At 45.4% G+C, this 20,804-nt stretch overlaps 1 protein-coding gene across 3 annotated transcripts in view; it reads left to right on the plus strand.

Moving 5' to 3' along the window:
• zfhx4 (zinc finger homeobox 4) overlaps nt 1-20,804 on the plus strand; it is a 74,841-nt gene that overhangs the window by 13,495 nt on the left and 40,542 nt on the right. For all 3 annotated transcript variants that reach the window (XM_047808670.1, XM_047808672.1, XM_047808671.1), the window contains exons 2-3: nt 1,885-4,496; nt 5,558-6,060. In XM_047808670.1, coding sequence (XP_047664626.1) covers nt 1,931-4,496; nt 5,558-6,060 — 3,069 coding nt within the window. In that variant the 5' untranslated portion in view covers nt 1,885-1,930. The remainder of the gene's footprint in view (nt 1-1,884; nt 4,497-5,557; nt 6,061-20,804) is intronic.

Below are 20,804 nucleotides of genomic sequence, written 5' to 3' on the forward strand. Positions count from 1 at the left end.
TCGGGGTCCGTGTCAGCGGACGTGTCGAGTCACGGTGAAAAACAGAATCGCACCCGAGGATCGAACGGACGCGGTGAGGTTCAGAGAGTCGCGGGACTTTCGTAGTTGATTCTGCGCGAACGTTAAAAAGTTTAGAGAATTTTTAACATCGTTATTTATCGGTTATGTTCCCTCTTCGGACGAAACGTCCGTCCCCGACTTTACGCTTGATCTACAACTTAAATTGCTGGATATAAAAGCATTAAACAGACGCAGCTTTGTTAATTTACACCTGCGAAGAAAAAAACGAGTGAACACGGTGCTGTGGTTACGTCTGCTAAAAATTTCACAAAACGTTTGATAAAGCTAAAGACTCGAACGGCAACAGACACGTCACGTCCTGACTGTGAGGCTGAGTCCATCATGTGATGGTCATCATTTTATGACAAGCACCCAAGACCGAATGTGGCAGGAATGTGCCATGTATGGCTGACACTGACACACACACACACACACACACACACACACACACACACACACACACACACACACACACACACACACACACACTGTCTCCCCTGCACCCACAGGCTCTGAAGACACAGCTGCTGGCTTTGTGATGGTGCCTTGTGATCTTACAGGGGAGATGCACAAACGATCACAGGAGAGGGCTGTAATCTGGGCCCGGCCTCGCCGCCAAACCTGCTTTTAGACACACATTCCTGCAGGATTGCATAAATGCTGGCCCACCTACTCCCGTCTGTTTTTTTTGTTTTTGTTTTGTTTGTTTTTTAGGAGGAGGAAGCTTGTTTTGTATTGCTAATTTTGCACTAAGATTAGACAGTGTCATTTGCATATTTCATATCGCAATTATTTTTACTCGCGTCGTATACGGTGTGTTATATTTTTCTCTCATTACCGCCGCACCTCTACCAGCATGCTTCGTTCATTAAAGTAATTAATCCGACATCGCTTCTCAGTCAAACATACTGTACGTTAGCATTAAAGCTACATTAAGAGCTACGATATTTGCAATAAGTGCTAGCATTGGTTATTTTTGTAATTTAGCTCCAGGCTAGCGATGCTATCATCATTAGCCTTCATGTTGTAGCTCGATCCATGTGACACGACGGAGACTCTTTTTTTTTTTTTCCTGAAATGTCCGGGTCGATATTCGGGCTTCACATCTGCATTCCTGACCTGAATCATATTCATGATCATATGTGATTCCAGCCCTGTGGAGAGAGAGAGAGAGAGAGAGAGAGAGAGAGAGAGAGAGAGAGAGGTGCAGAAGAGAAAAAAAATGATTGAAAGATTTTCATCAGTGAGGCACACGTATGATTTGTGAAAGCCTGGAGAGAGCCTGATTGAAGCAGTGACGGTTGAAAGATGGGCAACCTTCCAAGATTGATAACATCACAATGGTATTTCAAATGGTGTTTCTTATGTGCCAGGATTTTTATTTATTTTTTTGCAAGATGCCAAGTAAAGAAAATGAAGAAAAAAATATTAAATCATTGGCTGGTCCCCTAAGGATGATTTGTGTGGGTGTGTGTACGTGTGTGTGTGTGTGTGTGCAAAATATTTATTAGATTTTGGACTGATTTTAGGTCAGCGCATGGGCTAGAATTCGAATGGGACCGTAATCAGGGCTTGTTAAATACCTGCTCGATCCTTCAGAGGGAGAAGGCTGATTAAATCAGAAACACAGGAACCAAACCGGTGGTGATTTGAATTTTTTTTGGACTTCCACTTGCACACCAGGTTTTGAAGCTATGACTGGTTTTTATGTTGAAAATGCAGGAGTGCTGTACTCTGGATCGTGTGGTAGATCATGTGATCTCCTATCGCTGTACGTGTTCTAAACTGTTTTCTCTCTCTTTCTCTCCTTTTTTTTTAATACAGGTCCCTGACAGACTGGATGAAATGAGATCCCCATGTAGCAATTGCCATGGAAACCTGTGACTCCCCTTCTCTTTCATGGCAGGAAAATGGGCAGAAGCTATCAAAGCTACGCGAAACGCCACATCTTGATAATGAGGTGCCAGAGAAAGTCCCTGGGATGGAGCCTGACAAGGAAAACAGCCCTGCGGACATCAACCTAAGGACTGACGAGAACCGGCGAGAGTTTGCATTGGGATCGAGCGCAGAGAATGCTGCTGCCGCTCCGGGCGCCTCCACTAAAGAGATCCCCTGCAACGAATGTGCCACTTCTTTCTCAAGTTTACAAAAATACATGGAGCACCACTGCCCGAACGCCCGCCTTCCCCTTCTGAAGGACGAGAACGAGAGTGAGGTCAGTGACCTCGAGGACAGTGATGTGGAGAACCTGACAGGAGAGATCGTTTACCAGCCTGATGGCTCAGCTTACATTCTCGAGGACTCCAAAGAAAGTGTCCAGAACGCCCAGTCAGGTGTCAAAAGCCTGTTTTCCCCAGCACTGTTTTCAAAATCCCAAACCAGTGTCGGGGACAAGACTGAGCAGTCTGCCACTGCCCCCATGTCCTTTTATCCACAGGTGATCAATACTTTTCACATTGCTTCATCCCTCGGGAAACCATTTACCGCCGATCAGGCTTTCCCAAATACCTCAGCATTAGCAGGAGTTGGTCCTGTGTTGCACAGTTTCCGTGTCTACGATCTCCGACACAAGAGTGATAAAGACTATCTTACCATTGATGGCGCAGCCAAAAACTCCTGTGTGTCCAAAGATGTTCCTAACAATGTGGACTTGTCCAAATTTGATGGTTGCATAAGCGATGGGAAGAGGAAACCCATTCTGATGTGTTTCTTGTGCAAGCTGTCTTTTGGTTATAGTAGGTCATTTGTAACCCATGCTGTGCATGATCATCGGATGACCCTCAACGAGGAGGAGCAGAAGCTCCTTAGTAATAAATATGTCTCTGCCATCATACAGGGCATTGGCAAAGACAAAGAACCTCTTATAAGCTTTCTGGAACCAAAAAAATCCAATTCTGTGTTACCCCACTTTTCTACTGCAAACTTCATGGGCCCTGATCCAGGCATTCGCAGCCTGTGGAACGCCTTACACGCGGAGAATGGCGATTCCTTGCAGGCCAGTTTTGCCTTCTTGAAAGGAAGTGCCAGTTCAGCTTCCTCTGCAGAGCAGTCGCCCAGGAGTACCCAAATGCCAAAGGCTGAGATAACACTTGGGGGAACACCCTCCTCAGCACTTAAGTCTCCTGTTGGCTCTGCTTCCCTCTATTGCTCATCTCCAGGGGCTAGGGACCAGGAGAGCAACTGTGAGCGGCAGAAGAACGCTAGCACTTTGCATTCTAATGGGGAGCTCCCCATCAAAAGTGAACCAGGAGACGCAGTCGATGCGGAGGAGGACGAAGATATGTACTTAAATGAGCTTGATGATGATGGTGTAGATGAACTAGTGGACAATACCAGTAGCAAAGATTTCCCTCTATTAAACCAAAGCATTTCTCCTTTATCATCCAGTGTGCTAAAATTTACTGAAAGGGGTAGCTCTTCTTCTTCTGTGACTGTTCCTGATGACCTAGAGAAGGTTAAACATGCTGCCAGCAGCAGGGACTGCAGCAATGACTCTGTCAACTGCAGCGGAGGCAGTAAAGACTACACTGACTCTAACGGAGGTAGAGATGGCACACCGCCCTCTTACCCCCTTGATCTGATGCGAAGAGATGACGAAAGCCCCGGCCCTCTGCACCAGCATGCTGCCACGCCCAGCACGCCCAGTACTCCTGGCCCTGCAGAGGGCTCCCCGGGCAGTGGCATTGAGTGCCCAAAGTGTGACACTGTGCTCGGGTCCTCACGCTCTCTGGGCGGCCACATGACCATGATGCACTCGCGGAATTCCTGTAAAACGCTCAAGTGCCCCAAGTGCAACTGGCACTACAAGTACCAGCAGACACTGGATGCCCACATGAAAGAAAAGCACCCAGAGTCGGGCGGCTCCTGTGTGTACTGCCGCACTGGGCAGGCTCACCCGCGCCTAGCCCGGGGCGAGAGTTACACATGTGGTTACAAACCTTTTCGCTGTGAGGTGTGCAACTACTCCACCACCACCAAAGGCAACCTTAGCATCCATATGCAGTCGGACAAGCATCTAAATAACGTGCAAAACCTGCAGAATGGCGGCTCAGAGCCCACATACAACCACACGGCCCCCGTAGCCAGTGGCGGCCTGAGCAGCTGCAGCGCACCCTCACCATCCAAGCCAAAGCAGAAGCCGACCTGGCGCTGTGAGGTATGCGATTATGAAACCAACGTGGCACGAAATCTACGCATCCATATGACTAGCGAGAAGCACATGCACAATATGATGCTTTTGCAGCAGAACATGAAACAGATCCAGCACAACCTTCACCTGGGCCTGGCGCCAGCCGAAGCCGAGCTCTACCAGTACTACCTGGCTCAGAACATCGGCTTGACCGGCATGAAGTTGGACAACCATTCGGATCCACAGATGATGATTAACCCCTTTCAAATGGATCCTAGTAGTGCCACAGCTCTGCCTCCTGGGCTTGGTGAGTGGAGTTTTGTTCATGTGTTTGTTTGTCTTTGTCTCTTTGTCTTTCCCACACTCCCTCCCTACCTCACTCCCTCCCTCCCTTCCTGTCCCTCACCCTCTTTCTTTCTTAATCACTCCACCCATTATTGTATCTATCTACCAACCTAGTCCTTGATTAAAAAATGACTATGAACTTTGCCACAGGAATTATTCTTAATCTCTCGTTCTTAATTTTCTTGAGTCTTGCTTAATCCATCTCCATCTCCCACCCCTACTCTGTAAGACCTTATCTAAAAAAAAAAAAAAATATGGAGTAGATTTCCTCAGGAACATTCCCAATGACCTGACAGCAGCTTTCTCACTCTTTTATCCCTACTCCAGAGCTGCAGGTCATGACCGAGCAGATGCAGCCTCTGAATTCTCGATGTTCAAAACAAATGCCTCTCTGCATGTCTTCACCTTAACTCTTAGCACGAGCTGGCACATATATTAGTCTGTCACCGTCTATTGTTTCTGTCGATTCTTTGTCCGTTATTGTAAAAGCGGTCACACACACTCGTATGTTGTCTAGCAGATTCAGCTACATGTGGTCTACAAAAAAGGTCCAGATATTAAACTGGTGCAATTATTGAATTTTCTTTGTACGACATTAAAAAAAAGAGGTATTCGTCTTGTAAAAAATTTGAAAGGATCAAAGAAAGAAATGTACAATTAGCCGCATGTAAGATGATACGCTTTATGCTCAGGGTTTAGATTATAGCGGATTCTCTATTTTATTGATTTATCAACTTTCAAGTCTATGGTAGAAAAAAAAAACCCAGTACATACTGAGGAATGACATGCCCAGTAGGAGTAATTAAAGCTATCTGATGAGGGGAGGGTTTAAAAGTTGAAAGGGATGATTGTAATTGATCCTGATTCAATCCTATTATGGCTTTTTATAGTAAAGGCTTTATACAGTCCACTACTCCTCACCAAGGTTTTATTTTAGCAAATCCTTTTGTGTGGGTGCCCTACTCCAGTTTCTCTAAAAACCTCTACCTTTGTCCACTTCTACCCTTCTGTCCTTCCTTGCAGTCAATAATGAGCTGCCGTCAGAGCTGCGTCTCATGAGCGGTCAGCTAATGGCCGAGGACTTGTCCATCCTCTCTGCTGGAGAGCTGTCGCCGTGCATCAACGACCCGCTGCTGAAACTTTTCCAGTGTGCTGTGTGCAACAAATTCACCACGGACAGCCTGGAGGCACTGAACGCCCACGTGGCAGCTGAGCGCCTTCTCCCGGAAGACGAGTGGAGGGCCGTGATGGGCGACGTGTACCAGTGCAAGCTGTGCACCTACAACACGCAGCTCAAAGCCAACTTCCAGCTCCACTGCAAGACTGATAAGCACATGCAGAAGTACCAGCTGGTGGCCCACATCAAAGAAGGAGGGAAGGCAAACCAGTGGCGCCTCAAGTGCATCGCCATCGGCAATCCCGTGCACCTGAAGTGCAACGCCTGCGACTACTACAGCAACAGTGTAGAGAAGCTGCGGCTACACGTCACCAACCAGAGGCACGAGGCAGCGCTCAAGCTCTACAAGGTCAGGGCCTTTTCCACCCCAAGCTTAACTGATCTCATATCTTTGTAATCACTGTGTGTGTGTGTGTGTGTGTGTGTGTGTGTGTGTGTGTGTGTGTGTGTGTGTGTGTGTGTGTGTGTGTGTGTGTGTGTCTGAGCTAGTTCCTGTGTAAGTGTACGCATGCTCTACCCAACCCACACCTTATGCCATAGGCTGATTTGCTAAATGTAAACCAGAGTATGTACATTACCCTACTCCATTACACCTCATAATGCAGCTGAGGTAAATGGACAGTGGCTAGTGCTGTGGCCTGAGACAGTGCGCTGATTCAGTGCCTGTGGTCAAGTGCAGGTAAATATGGGCTATTTGTTTTCCAGCACCTTTGTTTTTATGACGTCAAATGTCATTAAGCGAGCTGTAAATTTGATTTACCCCTCTACCGCCACTCATTCCCAGTCTTCCCTCTCCCTTTTCCTGTAAAGATGCCCCAGGACAGTTGGACATAACAGTCTATTTACATGATGCCTTTTCGAAAATCAAACTTAATTGAGTTTCATGTCAGAAATATCAATATGGCGCTGTGAGCCGGGCCGATGTTTGGTTCTCTGAATGTGTACTTCACTCCAAAAAAAAAAATAAAAATCTGCCTTGTCACCTTCGTAGTGAGGGAATCTCTCAGGAGGTGACTTCAGAAGATGAGTAGTTGTGGCAAGGTGTGCCGAAAAAGTCTCTCTGTGTCTGTGGGTTGTCATTTTTTTTTCAGTGGATGTTGGTTGTCTTTGGAGAAGGTGTGCGAATTGTCTGGATATTGTTCTCCTGGCCAAATGTAGGACAGACGATCCACAGCGCACGGTTAGGGGCTGGTAGTGCTCAAGACGGAGGCCGTTGTACTTTCATCCTGTGCTTAAGTGCTTTTGGGTGTTGACTTACTGGCCTGGTGTGATTGCTTGAAACAATAATACTGATATCCTGAAATCATAGATCTACACTGCATCCCAGACTCATTAGTGGACTTCTTTGGATAAACTATATTAACGTAATGAGGATCTATCGACCGGTCTTAGTCACTTTTGGCAAAGCTCGTGCATAAGCCGAACCCCCTTTGGCTGTATATTTAGAAAAAGTTAATTTAGCGACTGACAATGGCTAGACTGCGCACGGAATTGGCAGGTCTGTAATCGTAATAATGAAATACGATTTTATTACCCTGCCTCAGAACGAAAGCGTCTCCAAGGGGCCTTTTAACAGGGTACACCGAAAAAGAGAAATACACAAAGAGGCCTTTCCAAGAATATTCATTTAACCATAAGTCTGCACCGTAAAAAAAAATAAAAAAATAAAAAAACAGAGAGAGAGAGAGGCAGAGCGAGAGACGAGACGAAAGACTCACTTTCTTCATGCGTTCACTCAGTGTTAGTGATGTGGCGTTAGTAACTGAGCAACAAAGAGCAAATCCTCTGACGAGTGAAGTCAGCATGAGCCAAATGAAGCTCTGAAAGAATCGCATGTGGAATTTTTTGAGGCCTGGCATTAAAAACCCTGTCCATGGGAATGTTTTGAAATCCTTAGCAGTTTAAAACTTTTTTTTTCTTCACCCCCCTCTCTTTTTTTTTCATAAGGGCCACACTAATTCTCAAAGCAAACAAAAAAGGATTCCATGGCAACAAAGAGCACTGGAGATCATGTAGGAAGACAAGTAGACTAAAGATTAGGAGGTGAGAAAGGCCTTGCTTAGTCATAAGCTCAATAGCATGCGGTCGTTGCAGCATGCACGGACATGGCTGCGGCTGCAGACCGTTTGCACGCTCGTGTACACGATAGAGGGTCACCGCTGGCTTTACGGACAGGTCTTTTTTTTGCATTTAATATAATTAAACAGGCGTCATATGACGGTTCCACCGATCCCCGTAACGCTAAAACACTTAGCGATAGCGAGATGTTATTTATAGTGATGTTTTTAAATGAATGAGTTTGAGCACGACATGGTTGGTAATACTTTTTTCTTTTTTAACCCATTCCTTTCTACTAATGCAGAATGAAAATAGCAGGTGGCTGTTTTAGGGATTAAAAGCTGCCATTGTTTTGAGTTCACGTGTCAGTAAATCCAGCAGTCGCATGACAAAGCCGGCTCTTTCTACGACCAAAAAGAAAATAATAAAGTAATCTAACCAAAGCTTACATTACTAGAACAAAAAAACATGAAAGTGTTTTCTAAGTATTTATTCAGATTATATATATATATAAAATGTACAGAGCGAGAGTAGCGTCCTTTCGCCCTGCGCTCTTTCCTGCCCCGCCGTTTTTAATGCCAGGAGGGGGAAATCTGTTTTACAGATGAAGCCTTTAATGTGTTTGGCAGAAATGAGAATATTTCACTCATAGACATATGGTAGTAAAGCTTAAAAAAATAGAGACTTCTTTATTTGACCAGAAAAACACCTCTCTTTTTATGTTTAAAGGTGAAAGGCACATGGGATTGGGTAGTTTGGCTCAGGATACGAAAAGAACAAAGCGTTGACGACGTTTCCATATGGATCTGGAATACTAAATATCTTTACGGCCGAAGGAACGGCCGAGGATAACTACAGAGCGAACGAAAACTACAGAGCGTATTTTCCGAGCTTTATTTTTGCTGCGTATCTCCAAAAGGATTTTCTTTTTCTGGCGACGAGGAATACGATCGTATTAGCAGAAGGTGGCGTTTTTTCAGGTAAACACGCGGGCTGTTAAGACGCCGCCGTTCCCTGAAACGAATCCTATAATAATGATATATAGTCATGATATAATTATTAATAATAAACACTCAAATAAATGCAGATGTGGGAAGGTATAAATCTGTCATGACCGTTGAAATGCAACATAACGCTCGGTTAGGAAATGGCAGGAAGTGTGTGTTTCTCCAACGAGAGGATTTGCACTGGGCATTTGGGTCATTTACAGCCAAGAATGTTCATGGTCAGTGTGTCGGAGTCAGAGTGTGAGCGAGGAAACTCAAATACCCAACCACACCTGTTCATCAGCTGGGCCTCTCTCTCTCTCTCTCTCTCTCTCTCTCTCTCTCTCTCTCTCTCTCTCTCTCTCTGGATCTTGATGTCCAGTGTGTGTGCATCCCAGTTCACTAGCCAGGAGTTATGAAGTGGTTCATTACAGCAGTCCGAGCCAATCCGTCATCAGCGAAGCAGAATGCTGTGTCTGTCTGAAGCCCACCACATTATTTCCATATTTGTATTTGTCTTCTGTTTCTTCCTCATCTCCACCTCTGCCTCCTCTTTCTCCATACTTCTCTCCCTCCCTCCCTCCCTCCCTTCCTCTCTCTCTCTCTCTCTCTCTCTCTCTCTCTCTCTCTCTCTCTCTCTCTCTCTCTCTCTCTCTCTCTCTCTCTCTCTCTCTCTCTTTCATTTCCAAGACCACCGGGACCCTGGCACATACACTGCACATCTTTTCTGGAGGATGGTGGAGAGGGGCACTGGCTCTCCACAGTCCTGTCCCCGGGGAACAGCAGATAGCCCATCTCATTATCCATGATACGGATGGCAACATCATTGGTCGGGGCAGGGAAATGAGAGGGGAAATTAAAAGAGGAGAGAGCGAGAGAGAGAGAGAGAGAGAGAGAGAGAGAGAGAAAGGGCGAGCAGGAAGGAGGGGTGCAGAGGGGGAAAAAACGGTGATGGAGAAATTGGAGAAATTTCAGATTCATCAAGCAAGGTGTTTTTTTTTTTTTTTAATCTTATACTCTCGTTTTTTTTTTTTTTTTTTTTTTTTACCTTCCAGGGTTTTTTTGTCCGCAAGGGCAGCATATCCTTTTCTGTTTAAAAAAAAAAAAAAAAAAATCAAGATGGCCACCAATTGACAGGCACGTTATTAAGTCCACGCCGTTATACCACACTCATTATTGAAGGTCAAGCCCACGTCCCTCTCATTTGAAAATCAAATGTCCCATATATATGCGGCTATAATTATCGGACTGTCGTTTCGGCTCGTGCAAAAATCCACGACCAGGAGGAGATGGAGTCGAATGTATTTGCATATAAAAGTCATAGTTCACAGTGTATAGAATGAGACCTGTCATTGCCTGCGTCGTCATGACATACAGCGCAGACCTGGTGCTCGCTTTTTGGATGTGGTTTAACGTTAAAGGATACTAGCTTATGTCCATGTCCTAGAGTTGGATCAAGGCGTGATTATTTCTGCTTGCGTAAACACACGTGTGCCCTCCCTCTTCCTCCTGCCCACTGGAGCAACCAGATTATTCAAACGCTCTCATCTTTCACCTGCGCCAGGATTACAATGGGAATCTGTCAGAGGGAGGGTGCATGAAGAGGGGGAGGAGGTTATAATTAAAGCATAAAGACAGACGAGTGCGGCTGCGAAAACACAAAGCCGAGGAAGGGCTTCTTTGGCCAGGCCGTGCTGCCTGTTAATAATCCTCATAGATATTAATAGGAGTCTGTATTTCTGTTATTTTCCTCCTTTTTTTTTCTGGTTATCTACACCATGAAGCAGATGGTCATCTCCATGCTCGAGCTCCTGAGTGACAACACTAGCAACTTAGCACTTAACTGAAGCATACTTTACCTCTCTCTCTCTCTCTCTCGCTCTCTCTCTCTGTCTCTCTCTCTTCTCGTTTCTTGTACTGTGCTCCCCCTTTTGAGAACGCTCTGATATTAATAACCAGACGTGATCTTCCTGCTGGCCCGGGGGTCATCCAGGCTGGCCAGGTCAGCCCATTTGTCTGTGTGCAGCCACTGTGAAGGCTATTGAGGCTGACAGGTATGGGAGCAGCAGCAGGGGGTGGAGGAACGGAGGACGAAGGGTAGAGGAGGGGGGGCACAACCAAAAATGGAGCGTCACACTGCCTCAAAACAAAGAGTGGCAGAAGTTTGTCATTTTTTTTCCTCCCCTTTCATTTGTTTTTGGCTTTTTTTTTCCATCCTCCCCCCATCCTATTCAATTCTACTGGGATTTCAGAGCCAGCTTAACAAAGGATGACTCATCAAGCGCTGATAAGGCCGGCGCTGAAAGGAGTTGAATTGCAATAATATGATACTCTTGGTTTAAAAAAAAAAAAAAACATAGAGAAGGTAATTAGCTTTGTTTTAAGTCTCCAGACACAGAGGTGGGCGCAAATGTGGAACTCCTGCCTGGAAAGGATTATTGGACGATAAACGTATGTCTGCACATCACCAATTCCCACAAGCCCCTTCTTCTGGTTTGGTTTTGGTGCGTGTGTGTGTGTGTGTGTGTGTGTGGGTGTGTGTGTGAACACTCAAATCCTGATGAAGCCATTCGCTTATTGAATGAAACTGAAAGGGTGTGAATGTGATCAATATGCAGATCAATATTTATTGATAATATTTAATAACTCTGGGGCCTGAGACAGTATAGTCAAAGCAGAACAACAGTCATGGGTGACAGTTTTTGCATACATTATCGTGCCCAAATGCCAGACAGCATACCTCCAGTAATTGGTTTTAAACATTAGGTGCTCGCTGAATAGATGAGCAGTGTGTGATATTCGATTACAGAGCAAAGAACCCATTTAGCCTCCTGTTCTTCCCCAGCCAGGATTTCCAACACAATACGATTTACCTCCCTTAGGTTCAGAAGGATTAGACCGCTACTAGTAATCCTTAATGCTTTGAAATAGACCCAATAGAAGTCCCGCTCGCTTGTTTGGGATTACATTCATGAGGTTTGTTAAACTTACCTGTTGAAATATTTGGGGTTATTTTGGACAGTGGGTGTAAAATACACGACGCTTAATGAAGCTTTGTGCATGAATATTTTCAGGAAAATGAAATCAGAGTTGAGGGGGTCACGGTGGCTTAGCGGTTAGCACGTTCGCGTCACACCTCCAGGGTCGGGGGTTCGATTCCCACCTCCGCCTTGTGTGTGTGGAGTTTGCATGTTCTCCCCGTGCCTCGGGGGTTTCCTCCGGGTACTCCGGTTTCCTCCCCCGGTCCAAAGACATGCATGGTAGGTTGATTGGCATCTCTGGAAAATTGTCCGTTGTGTGTGTGAGTGTGTGAGTGAATGAGAGTGTTGGTGATGGGTTGGCACTCCGTCCAGGGTGTATCCTGCCTCGATGCCCGATGACGCCTGAGATGAATAAGAAATCAGAGTTGGGATTCGGTTTGACAGCAAAAAGTCTGCCTTTATACCTAACTGACCTTTTTTTGTCTCGTTACTCGTTAGAGTTTAGACTTTCTGTGATTCGACATTTTCGTGCTTCTAAAACGTCGTCTGATTTCGGATTACATCTTTAATAAACAACAACAAGGTGTATGTCATATTTTACATCTTCCCTCTCAAATAATTTGTCTAAAATAACACAACTTGCCCTTATAGCCTGAAACGACACCGTGCTAGCTAACCGTTTAGCCGCCACAGCAAGCTGATGAACTTATTAATGGCTGATGGGGTCAGTTTGTATCATGAGGCATTTTGAAGACTCTGGTTTGTTTCCGTCGTTTGCTGGTAAAGAACAAAGGCAAACATTTCAGTAATCTTCAAAGTGGTCTGTGGTATGTTGAGTGGACTTTGGTATGTGGACTATGGCTAAAGATTTTCAAAGAAAACACACACACACACACACACACACACACACACACACACACACACAAACAATGTCCTCCCTTACAGGTAACGGCTGTATAAACTGCGGAAGCTTCCGGTTGTATCGGCTTACTCTGTCACTTCAGAGATCCTTCTTTCTTCCTTCCTTCCCTGAATGTATATTCATGAGTGTGTATGTGTGTGTGTGTGTGTGTTCTTGTTGGACTGTGTGCTATTTGCCTAGGCTCTCTTGAGAAAGCCAGGGTTAAAAGCAGTTGCCCTCAAAGGGTTGTCTCCTGTAGCTTTCTTAGCGCAATATGCAAAGCTCTGTCTTAAGAGCTGCTCTTGTCGATGGCTGAGTGTAGTAAAGGAGGAAAAAGAGCTCTTTAAATGTGTTCCCCCTCCTGATCCCGATGCTCCCGCTTGCCACTCTTTTACCCCCCCACCAACCCGTCGTTCTTCCCCCCGCCTTTGCCAGCTCTAATAGGTTGCAAATCAGGGAGCCACCTCCGTGCTGTTGTTGAAGGCAGATGGGATATGAAAGGCTTCAGTGTTTAAGAGCATGAATAGGAAGAAGCGCACAGTCCTGGGCGGGGCCGGGGGTCACAAGCTTATCAGATAGACAAGGTGGAGGAAAAGTCAGCGTTTGTATTAGAGAGTCTTGCACTTGATTTAAAGACTCAGGGGTACACACAAGAGCTAAGAGCTCTTCCACTTCACCACTTTAGTTTAAATATGTAGTAAAGCTCTGTGCCAAATGCCATCACGGTCTAACATCACGGTCTAACATCACGGTCTAACATCACGGTCTAACAGCAACTCGAACAGTTCCTCAACTTCATGTACATCACTCCAGTTTCTAATAAGTCTCATGTACGGATTTCTTGACCATTCATTCATCCATTCATTCATTTTCTACCACTTATCCGAACTTCTCGGGTCACGGGGAGCCTGTGCCTATCTCAGGCGTCATCGGGCATCGAGGCAGGATACACCCTGGACGGAGTGCCAACCCATCACAGGGCACACACACACACACACACACACACACACACACACACACACACACTCTCATTCACTCACACACTACGGACAATTTTCCAGAGATGCCAATCAACCTACCATGCATGTCTTTGGACCGGGGGAGGAAACCGGAGTACCCGGAGGAAACCCCCGAGGCACGGGGAGAACATGCAAACTCCACACACATAAGACGGAGGCGGGAATCGAACCCCCGACCCTGGAGGTGTGAAGTGAACGTGCTGACCGCTAAGCCACCGTGCACCCCTACTATTCCTTTATTTTTGTAGTTCATTATTTAAGTCGTCGCTACAGATTCATTCATCCACTGTAAATTCATTGCATGTTAATCGACACGGACGTCTATCCGACCGCTCACTTAGGCATGTGTGAAAATACAGTCTTCCCACTCAATTTTTTTCTTCGAGATGCCCCATGAACCTTGTTTTGGCAAGCTTTCTAAAAATTAGCGAACTTCCTATTTATATCTGCATTAGTATCTCTGTCGTTATCTGTTCATGCAATATTCATAACCTGTTTGTTTTTATATAACACAAACCTAACAGCAACTCTTCTTCATCGTAGTTAGATTTCGTCGTGGGCAAGCAGCTCTGTTCCCGTTCCGGTTTAGCTCAGTAATTAGCCCTTTCCCGACCCGAGCTAGCCGAGGAGGTCGGGTCCGTGCTATGCTGATCTGGCTGAACTTGATGATGAATTAAATCATGGAAAGAAGAGTCTGAAGTGCACAGGCGCTGGAGCCTCTGGACTTCTTCACTTCCTGTCGAAGACAAGCAGAGCTTTTAAGGGTAATGGTGAGGTCAGAGGATTTAATGGGAAATAAGTGTCCAGGCGACAGATTTTAAATCACCGTAATATAAATACACCTCCATTTTCATCGCCAGTTTGCTTTCTTTTAAGGCAATTTGAAGAGCGGACGAACACTCGTGTCTGCGTTTGTGCTGGGAAGGATTAGCGAGCGAAGATTAAGCACCGCTCCTTAATCTTCCATATCAACTATTGAGGCAAGAGGTGATATGCAGATGCAATTCCCGAGCACTCGTGCTTACACCGAGACGGGATTCCAGTACATTATCGTTAGCGTTGTAATTTGAATTTGGTCTGTATATTATTTATAGCTTTGGGGTATTTTATCTTTAGAAATGTACATAACCTCATAGATGAGTGTGATTCTCAAGAACATCCTGATACCGTCAGTGTCGTTCTTTCGCATTCTGTATCAGGAGCCATTGTGTTGAAGTCCATGCTAGTGCTAAGAACTGACCTCCTGACCTGAATGTGTGCAAGAGACAAGCATGTGACCAGCGAATGCCACCGTGCGTCAGTCTTTCTGTCCTCGCACATACTGTAGAAGGCCAGTGTGTGACAGCTGTAATAACGGCTGAGTCTCTGGCACGGTGACCCGACATTTCTTCAGATTTACTGTTTTCCGCTCTACAGTATCTAAGTTCACCAGGCAAGCACGAGAGATCCTACTTCATACCCACTATCTCAGGCCTAATGACACATCCCGGATCAACAACATTAGCTCCTGTGAAAACATTTCCCTCTCCGTCTCCCCTGCGTGAGCTATTACTGCCGGTGAGGTATGTGTGAACTCGCCGGATGTTTCGTTCCCAAAGCCCACAGCTGTATTTACTGCAGGAGCGAGTGAGCGACCGAGCGAGCGAGAGCGAGAATCAGCGCTAACAGCGATCGATGGAATATTGTGCCGCAGATCAATCGGCGTTTTAAAATCGTTAAAAGACATTTCTCACAGTCTGGTCTGTTGGCGGACGAGTGAGAAGAATGCATGCACATACATGTTCACATGGACACCTTCAGTGTACATCACGGTACAATTTGATATTTAATGCACCGGTGAGGAGGAAGATTTATTTGCATGGATTGTGAAAGCGTTGTCCTGTAGCCTGTAGTCTGGATCAGCCTTTCATGTTAGCTCATACCTATCCCCAAAACCTTTGACTACATTAAGCACTACATTGTGGATGGATGCAGTTCTGGACTGGTCATTTCCAGCGAGACCAGCGAGACCAGTGGGTGTGTCCTACACTCCTTTCTCGTTTCTCTTGAGAATTCTCACACCACAAAAAGCCTCATTGTGCTAATTTGCTTACTCTTTTTGACCTCTATTTGTGAGGATGATTATTATCGTTGCATGACCTCTAAGCTGCTCACCAATAAGGCCCTGTCTTGGCCTGAACAGCCAAAGCCACAATTACATGTGACATCCCTGATGGATTTTGCGAAGGAAAAAAAAACAAATAGCGCAGGCAATTTGGAGCCCTTTGATACATTCCTTCGGATTTGTATAGGCAGGGGGAGAGCAAGGGGCCGAACGAGATGCTTTTTCAGAGCCGCTGCATGCTTTCCTCAGAGAAGACAGTGGCCTTGTGAAAGAGCTCGGAAATGGAATGCAGGGGCAGGCATACCTCTCGCGCAAGAATCTCGGTCAGGTTGCCAACAGCGTCTATGATATAGCATTTCATTTATTTCTTCAGGCGCTTACTGGTAACATGTGTTTGTGGGGTGTCAGTATTGATGGAATGGTATATCTGGCCGGCATCCAAGTGAGGCTGGTATGTGTTTAAAATGCTTTGAGGAACAAAACCAGCTTTTGTTGCTTGTCCTTTTTTTTCCCTGGGTCGTAGAGTAACACCGCTCCTTCTCAAAGGGGATCTTTAGGGGATAAAGGAAAGTGTGAAGACAGAAAATGCTGATGCATTTAGATACAGATACAGTTTTCATTTCACCACACCATGTTATTAGGAAATAGTTGCGGCGGTTACGTGGCTCCAGGGCAATTATGCCACAGCTTATTTTAGGTACGTGTTCATTAGGCGTGTTTTTTATGGTTAATGACAGGGAAAAAAAGGGCATGTTTGCACAGAATGCTCTAATTTGTCCTTGGTTAGGGATGAACTGATTCTCTCTTTCCTTCCCTTTTGAGCGAGCGAGTCAGAACTGGATGATTTAACGGCAATGCGGAACTCACCTTGTTTCTGAAAGCTGCTAATGAGTCTGGTTTGTCACAGCGGAAACTCCTACCGTCGTCAGGAGACAGGCCGAACACGAAGGGGCGAGAGGAGGTGTTTTGTAATCATTGAAATCGGCATAAATAAATAAGTCCTCTTGTCAGGTTGCAGGGGGAGTGAATAAACACGCTCCATGGGAATTGGGGCTCCGTTTGACAGGTGAAGAAGGGTCCCTGGTGCCTTGATTTGCATTGTTTTGGCAGCCTGGCACTGTGCTACGTTCCCCCTCTGCGCTGTCAGATGGATGCCTGATTAGGCAAAGGGAGAGGGTTACGCCCCTCGGACCACCCGCTTTGGGAATCCCCGCGTCTGTGCCCCTGGCACGCTGGCATGATGAGGGATACCGAGACGAGGTGTTAACGAAAATGATTGGTCCCTGATGAGTTCCAGCTCTTGGTTGGTTGCCAAATGCTAATCTGGAACAATTATCCATCAAAGACACAAGTGCGCCCCATATTGTCCTCGATGAGCCTTTTTGCCACCGACACCACTTGGACCGATTTCAGAGTTCTGCTCGTTCCCGAAGTGCTCGAGAAAAGGCTTTAGGAGAAAGATTTATCTGCTGGCTTCATTTACTGCTTTTGTTCTTCTGGCACTCTTAACACACCTCCTCAATAAGTTTAGGCCGAATTCTTTTATAAATAGGACTCCTCTCTTTTGCCAGCGGTTTCCTGACATTTAGGGAGTGTGCTGGATGTTGGTCGAGGGGGGGTAGAATATGTTACACGATGCCACAAACATTTTGATTTTTGCAGGCTGCGTATAACCGTTCCCCATGCCTGGTAAGTTTAAACCTCATAAATCAGAAATCTCCCGGCTTGAGGTCCAGATCACCTTGGGCGCATGCCAAAGGCTTCTATAAAGGGGAAAAGAAAAATACCATATTTCAATATAAGCCTTGAGAAAACAACCAGGAATTTGCTGATTTAGAATATACTAGAATATATTAATGTTTTCTAAAATTGTAGACAGTTTGTTTCTGTGTGATACTTAAAGCGTTTGACAAGTCCGGTTGTATTGTGTTTTATTAGGACCATGAAAATGGATACTCAGCAATAACTGTGTGCAAGAATAATTTAAGATCTGCGGTCGACCCCGTTCACATGCGATGCAAATCTACTTTATATTACCCAGTAATTGAGGCTGCTAAAGTGGGGTAAAATACAGCGACAGGAGGATGAGTGTAGTGTACAGTACCTCGTACAATAGCCGGCTAACGAACCCTAAGCTAACGGTTGTTTATCAGTGCTAGTTATTAATTTTGCTGTTTTCTCTGAAACCATTTTAATAGACCTGAGCAGGAATGTTTCAGTGTGTTATTTGTGATAATGACAATCAATTAATCATTCAAAGGGTGTCCGGACGACCGGCTTCGGCAAACAGAGAGGAGTTTTAATTGCTCTGAGATTGAGTTAGGCCAAATTATGATGTATAAATGAGGTTTCGTATGAGTAAACAACAGGAACAGAATTTGACGTTTGTCATATACCTGGTTTGTATAATCGCACATTACTTCATACATGACAACCACTTCTGTGGATTGTTGACTTAAGGAGATAAGTGTGGAGCTCGTAATGTTAAGTGAGAGGCCTTCATGTGCCTGCTCCGTTGGCCTGGACACTGTTTTAGGGTTCGAGACACACAAGGAGGCTGAAACAAGTACCCTCTGGGGTTAGTTGCCCGGGGAGGGGCCCCGGTTTTAAGAAAAGAAACAAAGATAGCCGTAATTAATGATCCTGAATCTGGGCCAAAAAAGCTTTCTTGTGGCAACTTCAACTTAATTAAAACTTAGGACATTTCAATGGCCGTGTAGAGCCCCTGCACCGAGAGCGGTCCGGCAGACCCGTGAGAAAATGCTAGCAAGTTTTAAAAAAAAAAAAGATGTGTGTTACCACTGGTGCCATGACTCTAATCTCTGACAGTCAAAGAATCTATTTAGTCAAAGGCTTTTCTTTTAGGGAGCTCACACCTGCAGGCTGGCTGGCACTTCCTCCCGGTTCGAGAGAAGGCCCGTTTTGTGTTCCAGCGGAAGATCAGATAATGGAGGCCTCGCTCTCGCTTTTGTTTTTGTGCATTGTTCATTAGCCTGCGAGTACTGTAGGCACACTTGATATGCTTGGCTTGCCTGGGGAATAGCGCTGGGGGATGGGCTAGTGTTCGGGTGGGGGTAAGTAAGAGTGTGTTTTGTATATCTGTGTGTGTTTCATGCTGTAGGTGGGTGGCAGGGTTACTATTCTGCGTGAAAGCCTTAGCCTTGCATGGTGCAACTCTGCACAATTTTAATGCAAAACTTCAGCCTAAATTAAAGGCCCACAATTGGCAGGCAGTCGTGAATGCAGGAACCCTGCCGCTCGCCACACATCGGGACTGCAAAGAACAATATGCGACGCTGGACAGTTCGGATTGTGCACACAAAGCCGAGGTTTTAAAACTCCTACGCTTTTTTTTTTTTTTTTTTTTGCAGCCTCTCCCCCTCTGTGCTCAATCTCCCATTTGAGACCCTTGTCTAAATTAACAAGCTTAGGAAGTCCAACTACCTGTGTGTGTGTGTGTGTGTGTGTGTGTGTGTGTGTGTGTGTGTGTGTGTGTGTGTGTGTGTATGTGTTGATGCTTAAAGAGAAGAATCCCATTAGTCTTGTACGAGAGGTTGAGTAAGGAGGGAGGCCGTTCCGTTTACTCTAACCAGATGACCCACTGGACGCCATAATGGAGAGAGAAATGAGGCGCTGAGCTGCAGGCTAATAGCTGTAAACAGTAGCTGAATTAGCATGAGAAAGTGGCACAGGATTTCCTCTTAGCTTTTATGAAACCCAAGTGCACATTGTTGTGTGTGTGTGTGTGTGTGTGTGTGTGTGTGTGTGTGTGTGTTTGTGTTTGGACGTGCATGGCGTGCCCCTGTAACAGCGTAGTTCTTAAACGTCAGCAATATGGCGGTGACCGAGGTCTCGTGGTTTAGTGTACACAAACACACACACATAGCAGGGCCTGAGGGAGCATGGGCTTTGTGTCAGGAGAGAGAGAGAGAGAGAGAGAGAGAGAGAGAGAGAGAGAGAGAATCGTCTTGGTCTGTAACTGAAGCGAGCTAGTTTGCTAGCACTTAAGCTACTTAAGATAACAGAAGGACCAGGTTTGTAGTAAAGATGTTGCTAGCTGAGTAAACTGTCACTTAGTTCATGTAGTAAATGTAGAACATTTAAGCTTTTTACCCAAAATCGTATCGTTTTTATAAACCGAGAATCAACAAATAAAACAAAATGTCGTTAACTAGCGTCCGTGCTAACGGAACGGGGACGTTCCGAATATTTAAATCATTTAAATAAAGTTTCAAATTTGACTTCTAATCGATCATCCGATTTATAAGAACTCAAAAGCGATTCAGAAGAACACATCATCTGTATTATTACCCGTAACAGACGACCCGTGGAAAAGTACGGAATGTCGGACGGATTCAAACGTTATAGCGGCGACGATACGATACTGAGGTGTTGTGATGTTTATATTTGAAGGTAAAGTGAGAGAAACAAGACGGAAATTTCTACTGGTGTGGGAATCTTAAATATATGATATTATTCGGACAGAAGTGGAACCCGGCGTTGGAGTCGGGAGGTCGTATCTAACAGCGTTAAACCTACATTTTGACATGTCTGAGGTTCCTCCAGTGAGTTTGTATGTTTGTGTATTAGTGGAAGTGTAGAACCACCAGCATTTCTGTCTCGTCCTTTTTCATCCTGCTCGTCGAGGCAAGCCTGCCGTAGTATTACGGACTCGCCGTGTAGATTTGTTTTTCTTTCTTTATCTCCTCTCAGATAGTAAATTACCCCCACCAGATCTCATCTCCTTTCATCTCCCACCCAAAGTTGCACAGGCCAGATTTAAAGTTAAGCTGAACTTTTTTGTCCTTCTGAATTACTCCTGTGTCCTGGATTATGTGATGTCAGGCAGATACACGAACCTCTGTTTCTTTCTTTCTTTCTTTCTTTCTTTCTTTCTTTCTTTCTTTCTTTCTTTCTTTCTTTCTTTATTTCTCTCTCCCACCACCACCACCCCCCTATCTGTTTCTCGCTTTGCTGACTGTCGGTCTGTCTTTCTTCATCAGACGTCCTCTGTAAAGCACTGGGGGGACTTTCACAATCTCTC

The sequence above is a fragment of the Tachysurus fulvidraco genome, chromosome 25, assembly GCF_022655615.1.
Source record: "Tachysurus fulvidraco isolate hzauxx_2018 chromosome 25, HZAU_PFXX_2.0, whole genome shotgun sequence".
In the NCBI taxonomy this organism is placed as follows: Eukaryota; Metazoa; Chordata; class Actinopteri; order Siluriformes; family Bagridae; genus Tachysurus; species Tachysurus fulvidraco.